The sequence below is a fragment of the Chelonoidis abingdonii genome, chromosome 7 (assembly GCF_003597395.2).
Source record: "Chelonoidis abingdonii isolate Lonesome George chromosome 7, CheloAbing_2.0, whole genome shotgun sequence".
NCBI classification, from domain to species: Eukaryota; Metazoa; Chordata; order Testudines; family Testudinidae; genus Chelonoidis; species Chelonoidis abingdonii.
Window position 1 is genome coordinate 110330686 of NC_133775.1, and position 7504 is coordinate 110338189.

The 7504-nt window shown below is 49.7% G+C and overlaps 1 protein-coding gene across 1 annotated transcript in view; it reads right to left on the bottom strand.

Annotated features, from left to right (window-relative positions):
• Positions 1–206: 206 nt before the first annotated feature.
• Positions 207–7504, bottom strand: part of THOC3 (THO complex subunit 3) — a 10069-nt gene continuing 2771 nt past the window's right edge. The window contains exons 3-6 of the mRNA XM_032789371.2: positions 6333–6537; positions 1637–1798; positions 1453–1553; positions 207–1083 (exon numbers count right to left, since the gene is read on the bottom strand). Of these exons, the coding sequence (XP_032645262.1) occupies positions 920–1083; positions 1453–1553; positions 1637–1798; positions 6333–6537 (632 nt within the window). The 3' untranslated portion in view covers positions 207–919. The remainder of the gene's footprint in view (positions 1084–1452; positions 1554–1636; positions 1799–6332; positions 6538–7504) is intronic.

Consider the following 7504-nt stretch of genomic DNA (forward strand, 5'->3'; position numbering starts at 1 on the left):
TGCTCAGGAGTGTGACAGCCCCTCCAGTCGGAGCCTAGCAGGCACGGGCTAGAAAGGAGCAAGGCCTCTGCCAGCTCTAGGGCCCTGTCTGCACCCATACCCCAGCACAGTCACTCGGCCCTGCGGACAGCCGGCTGACGATGCAGAGCAGTCAGCCTCTGCTTCCATGCACACCTGCTGCACACCATGCGCTACAGAGACTCCCCGACAACCAGGCCTTCCTTCCTTTAGTGACAGACTTATCAAAATTACAAAAAGTCATACAAAAAGAGCCCCCCCAAGTCACCCCACCTCCCAAGAAAGTGCCCCCTGCCACTTGCACCTGCAGCAAAGGGACAAGGTGACAGCCTAACACAAAACCCTTTTCCAAAGGGGAGGGATGTGCTGGGGCCTCCAGGAGGTTCCCAGCCTGCCGGGGAATTGGCCACACCATTGGGGGCGGGATAGGAAGGGGACAACTATGCAGCTTAGCAACAAACAGTTCTAGGAACAGGAGGCTCGGCAGCTCCGGCTGAGTCCTACTGGGATGGCCGCAGGGCAGGGCTCCTTCCCCCAGAGAGGCTCTCCTGAGCGGTCAGATTCTAGTGACTGCCCCTCTCTGGGCACCAGACTTGTGAACAAGGCCCTCCGCCTCCTTGCAGTGGGGGAGAGAGGCAGCCCTGACATGGGTGGAGGGACTCCGGCGGCAGCACCCGTGTTCTTGCCAGGTCAGCGGCCACAGTGTACAAAGGGTCCCGAGGGCAGGGACCGGCGGCAGCTGAGCTGAGGGCCACAGCCCTGCCAGGAGCGAGGAAGCCGAGGCCAGGGAGTGGACGCCAGAGGACGAGTGAAGTGGTTTGGCAGTGCAGAAGATGGCCGGGGAGGAGCCCCACCTCCCTGCCCCTTCCCAGGCCCTAGCCCAGGGCCCACTGGGCACCCGTTACGCGTCATTGGGGAGGCCGAAGAGCTTGACGGTGCCTGCCTCCCGGCTGCTGTCGTATTTGCCGTCTTTGTCATCACAGGCGAAGGCCAGCAAAGGCCTCTTTGGGTGCCAGGCAACTGTGAAGGTGGGGGACTCACACTGCACCTCCCACAGCTTCTCCCCTGCAGGAAAGAGCATCAGATGAGCCAGGCTCAGGAGCAGCTGCATGAGGGGAGACTGAGGGAATGCTCCCCTCCCTGCACTCTGTGGAGGAGGAGTGAGAACAACACCTTCCCTGCTCCTTTCGTTCAGTGCTCCGAGACAAGGCGAGAGACGCCATACAGATTCCTAAAGCAGACTGCAATCACCAGAATCCTCTCCTGCAGCCCACCCCTGCTGCTCCAGTCCTGAGCTCCCCGCCCCAGCTCACTCCCCCTCACTTCCAACCTACACCACCCCAGCACAGGCACAGAGCCCTGCCGCTGCCCCTCCATCCAGACCCACAGCCCACACCCAGCATTCCTCCCAGGGACACGGCCACGAGCAGTTACCTGTCTCCACCTCGGCAATGTCGATGAAGTGATCCTCAGACGCGGACGCCAGCATCTTCCCATCGTGGCTAAAGCTCAAGGTTCTCACGGGCCAGTCCAGCCTGCAGCACAGGGCGAGGTGACAGTGAGGGATTTCCCATCTCAGTGCCGGGGTGGGAAATGCACACCAGGCAGGGCCACCTACCTGGAGAAGCACCTCACACACACCAGCTCATCCACATCCCAAAGGCTGACCAGAGCATCTGCGCTTCCCGTGGCAAAGTACTTCCCCATGGGGTCAAACTTAATGCAGATGCAGTTTGACGGGTGAGCATTGATAGACTGAATGGGCTTCAGCTCCGGGTAGCTGCAGACAGATGGGAGAGAGCAAAGAGAGGGTGAAAGAGCCCAGTCACCAACACTGCAGGGTCCTAGTGCCCTCTACAGAGGGACGCTGTGTGCACTGACCAACACATCAGCATGCAGCTGGGCTGCAGAGATCCAAGACCTCATTCACCAAGCATCAGTCTAAATGGGCTACAGCAGCTGGATCGCTTCTGAGGGTGTCTGGCCCAGAAGAGCGTGGCAACATAAGAACGGACAGACCGAGTCAGACCAATGGTCCACCCAGCCCAGTATCCTGTCTTCCGACAGTGGCCAATGCCAGATGCCCCAGAGGGAATGAGGAAAGCAGAGCAATTATCAAGTGATCCATCCCATTGTCCAGTCCCAGCTTCTGGCAGTCAGAGATCAGGGACACCCAGAGCATGGGGTTGCATCCCGGACCATGCTGGCTAACAGCCACTGATGGACCTATCCTCCAGGACCTTATTTAATTCTTTAAACCCAGTTATAGTTTTGGCCTTCACAACATCCCCTGGCAGTGAGTTCCACAGGTTGACTGTGCGATATGTGAAGTACTTCCTTCTGTTTGTTTTAAACCTTCTGCCTATTCATTTCATTGGGTGACCCCTGATTCTTGTGTTATGGGAAGTGGTGAACAATACTTCCCTAGTGAGGTTTCAGAGTAGCAGCCATGTTAGTCTGTATCAGCAAAAAGAACAGGAGTACTGAGAGACTAACACATTTATTTGAGCATAAGCTTTTGTGGGCTACCGCCACTCCCGAGTGACTTTCTCCACACCAGTCATGATTTATAGACCTCTATCATCAGATCCCCTCAGTCATCTCTTTTATAAGATGAACAGTCCCAGCCTTTCTAATCTCAGCTCACACAGATGTTCCACACCGCTAATCACTTTTGCTGCCCTTCTCTGTACCTTTACTTATCTAAGTTGTTTGTTTTTGAGATGGGGCAACCAGAACTGCACACAACACTGAAGAGGTGGGCATACCATGGATTTATATAGTGGCATTATGACCTATCCCATTCCTAATATTTACTAAGCTTTCATTAGCTGTTTTGACTGCCCTGCACATTGAGTGATATTTTCAGAGAACAATCCCCCATGACTCCAACATCTCTTTCCTGAGTGGCAACAGCTAATTCAGACCTCATCATTTTGTATGTTTTGTTGGGATGCGTTCCAAAGTGCATTTGTCAGCGCTGAATTTCATCTGCTGTTTTGTAACCCAGTCACTCAGTTTCGTGAGATCCCTTTGTAACTTTTTGCAGTCTGCTTTGGACTTAACTATCTTGAGTAATGTTGTATCATCTGAAAACTTCACCAGCTCACTGTCCTCCCCAATCATTCATGAATCTGTTGAACAGCGCTGGTCCCAGTACAGATCCTTGAGGGACCCCACTATTTACCTCTACCCTCTGTGAAAACTGACCATTTATTCCTACCGTTTGTTTCCGATCTTTTAGCCAGTTACTGATCCATGAGAGGACCTTCCCTCTTATCCCAAGACTGCTTACTTTGCTTAAGAGCCTTTGGTGAGGGACCTTGTCAAAGGCTTTCTGAAAGTCCAAATACAGTAGATCCACTGGATTCCCCTGTCCACATGCTTGTTTACACCCTCAAAGAATTCTAACACATTGGCGAGGCCTGATTTCCCTTTACAAAAGCCGTGTTCATTCTTTCACAACATACCACTTTCATCTCTGTGTCTGATAATTCTGTTCTTACTATGGTTTACCTGGTACTGAAGTTAGGCTTACTGGCCTATAATTGCCATGCTCACATCTGGAGCCTTTTTAAAAAAAATTGGCATGACAAGAGCTAGCTCCAGCCACTGGGTACAGAGGCTGATTTAAGTCATAGGCTACACGCCAGTTAGTACTTCTGCAATTTCACATGGCTCAAGTGTAGGAATCTCTCACAACTTCTGCAGTGAAGACTGATGCAAAGAATTCATTTAGCTTCTCTGCAACGGCTTTGTCTTCTTTAGTGCTCCCTTAGCACCTCAATTGTCCAGTGGCCCCACTGACTGTTTGCAGGTTTTCTGCTTCTGATCTACTTAAACTTTTTGCTATTAGTTTTTGTCTTTTGCTAGCTGCTCTTCAAATTCTTTTTTGGCCTGTCTAATTACACTTTGCTTCTAAATACCTCTTATTCTCTGCTGTTTAGCCACAGTGGCAGATTTTTTTCTTCTATTTTTTTTATTTGGGGTATACACTTAGTTTGAGCCTCTGTTATGGTGTTTTTAAATAGCTTCCATACAGCTTGCAGGCATTTCACTCTTGTGTTTCTTTTAATTTCTGTTTAATTAGTCTCCTCCTGTTTGTGTGGTTCCCCTTGGTGAAGTTAAATGCTACGGGGTGGGGTTTTTTGGCATTCCCCCTCTTCCCCCGGATGTTAAATCCTTGGTAATAGCAACCATAATGTAATTAAATTTATGTTATATTCACCACCACACAGGACTAAATCAGGAATTGCCTCTCCCCTTGTGGGTTCCAGGACTAGCTGCTCCAAGATGCAATCACTAATGGTGTCTAGACATGTTATCTCCGCATCCCATCCTGAGGTGACGTGTGCGCAGTTAATATAGGGATAGAAAATAATAGTGGGGGATTTTGACTGTCTTTGTAGCCTCTCTACTCTCCCAGGGCATTTCACAGTCATCGTCACCACCCTGGTCAGGTGGGCAGGAGTATATCCCTGCTGCTATATGCTTATTATTCATGCACGGAATTTCTGTCCCGAGAGATTCGATGGTACAGTTTGATTCATTGAAGATTTGTACTATATTTGACTCTATGCTTGCTTTCACATACAGTGTCACATCCCCCACCAGCGCGATCTGCTCCGTCATTCCTATACAGTTCGTACCCTGGTGTCACCATGCCCCATTGTTTATCATCATTCCACCGAGTTTCTGCGATGCCGACTCCATCAATATCCTCATTTAATACCAAGCACTCGAGTTCCCCCATCTTAGTATTTACACTTCTCGCATTTCTATATTTGTCAATATGCAGTTGTCTGCCTTCATGTGAAGTAACTGCTGATACAGACTAACACGGCTGCCACTCTGAGACCCTTCATTGGACTGTTTCTCCTCAGTTTCTACCTGAACTTTATCAGCTTCGATCCACTCCCCTTTACTAGGATATAGAGAATCCCCATTAAGAGATCCTCCCCCAAGGGATGTCTCTGTCCGAACCATGTGCTCTTCTGCACCTGTTGCCTTTCCCCCAGCCCTTAGTTTCAAAACTCTTCTATCATCCTTTAGCGTTACACACCAGCAATCTGGTACCAGTTTGCTTTAGGTGGAGCCCGACCTTCCTATATAGGTTCCTCCTTTCCCAATAAATCTAAACCCCTTCTCCCGTCACCATCATCTCACCCACACATTGAGACCCTGCAGTTCTGCCAGTCTCCCTGGCCCTGCATGTAGAACTGGAAGCATGTCAGAAAATGCTACCATGGACGTCCTGGACTTTAATCTCTTACCTAGCAGCCTAAATGTGGCCTCCAGGACTTCTCTCCTACCCTTCCCTATGTCACTGGTACCTATCCGTACCACGACCACCGGCTCGTCCCCAGCACTGCACATAAGTCTATCTAGATGTCTCAAGAGATCTGCAACCTTCACACCTGGCAGGCAATTCACCCAGTGGTTTTCCTGGTCATCACAAACCCAGCTACCTATATTTCTAATGATCAAATCCCCCATTACTGTTACCTGTCTCTTCCTGATAACTGGGGCCCTGGAGGAGCACCACGACTTCATCTGGAGGGAGGGTCCCAACTATGGGAATGTTTCCCTCTGTTCGAGCTAAATGTTCTTCTTCCACGAGACTTTCCTCCTCCTCCTTCTCAGCAGCACAGAGGTGGTCAGACCGCTCTACTGTATCCCTGAGAGTCTCCTCTGTGTACCTCATTGTCTCCCTTAGCTCCTCCAGTTCAGCCACTCTGCTCTGAAGAGCCCGTACTTGGCCTCAGAGGGCCCTGAGTTGCTTGCACTCAGTGCACACACACACCACCTGCCCATACCTGGTACAGTCAATGCAATAAACTGGACAGCCCCCACTCTACTGCTAGACTTTACCTGCTTTATTTTTACTCTTGCAGGGTTTTCGGTTCAGAGCACTGTTAGGTATATCTGCCTCTCTAAACTCCCTCGCAAAACTCCCCTGCTCGCCAGCTCTTCTGGTCACTTCAGAGCTGGCTTTTAACTCCCTGTTCTCTCGAGTTAGCCCCACCCCTTCATCAAGAGACCCTAAAGGGGTTAGGGATCAAAGGATGGCAGAATAGAGCCTCATCAGGAAGCTCTCAGGCTTGCCTAGCACGCAACTTCTCTCAGCACACAGCCCCAAAACGGACCACACTATAAACCTCGGCAATGGCAAGGCTATCAGTCCGTCACAAGAGTCATGCGAAGGAAACACAACTGAATGCAGAGAGCCAGAGCGAGGGTGCAGGGCAGGAGACGCAAAAGGCAGCCAGCCTGCCTATCCCATCCCTGCCACTGGAGATCGTGCCAGGACATACCTGAGGATGTTGATGCAGCCATTGCCATTGGTGAGGAAGAACATGTTGTTATCATTGTTCCAGGAAATCTCATTCACCTCAAATTTAAACTGCTCCTCGGCTTTGGAGCGATGTGTTTTGGCATCAATGAAGGTGACCACATCATCCTTATTCCCCACTGCAATGGTCTGGCCATCAGGACTCCAGCAGATATTAATGTTCTCACCTGGAAGGGAAGAGAAGAGAATGCATCAGGTACTACCACCACTCACCGCCATTAACGGGGCAAAAGAACCACTCATGTGCCACAGATGGACTTTTGTATTTTTAACCCAAGCCCCAGGTCCGCTAACCCTCTGTCTTAAGTGGCAAAGGACAACGACATGACCACATTTAAATTTTAACACTCTAGCTTTGCTTGAACAGTTGTGTCACAACTACGCAAGTTTTAAGGGAAATTAACTCTAACAGAACTATGGCTTCAAAACAAAGAATCACAATTACTCCTGTTGCATGTCTCCTCCCAGTCCAAATCTCTCCGCAAAGCCACTGCTCCATGCTAAATAAGTCATTCAACAAATCTTTACATAGTACTGATGCTGGGGTGCTGAAACAATGTGTGTGTGGAGGGGGTTGGGGGTGCTGAGAACCATTGAACCTAACTGTAAACCCTGTAAGTTTTTTATCAAGTCAGTGGGTGCACCCCAGCACTCCTAGTTTCAGCACCTATGTACCAACAACTAAATCTAGGAAGAAAAGGTGTATCAAAATAGAAATGGGTGATGGAGACTCAACTTCTCTCCCTAAGCCTTCTCCCTACAGCCACACACGCTAGTGAGAGTTTCTGACAGTGCCAGTGCTAATGTAGATGGGTTCAGGTGTATAACACTGTGTCACCTAACACTGCTCAGACCTTGGCTAATGCTAGGTACAGATATAAATTCTCACAGGAGGCAGTGTCATGTATGGTTATAATTTGCTAGCAAAAGCCAGAAAGATGCACGTGTCACCGAAACATCATAGACTCATGGACTTTAAGGTCAGAAGGGACCATTATGATCATCTAGTCTGACCTCCTGCACAATGCAGGCCACAGAATCCTACCCATCCACTTCTATAACAAACCCCTAACCTATGTCTGAGTTACTGAAGTCCTCATATTGTGGTTTGAAGACCTCAAGCTGCAGAGAATC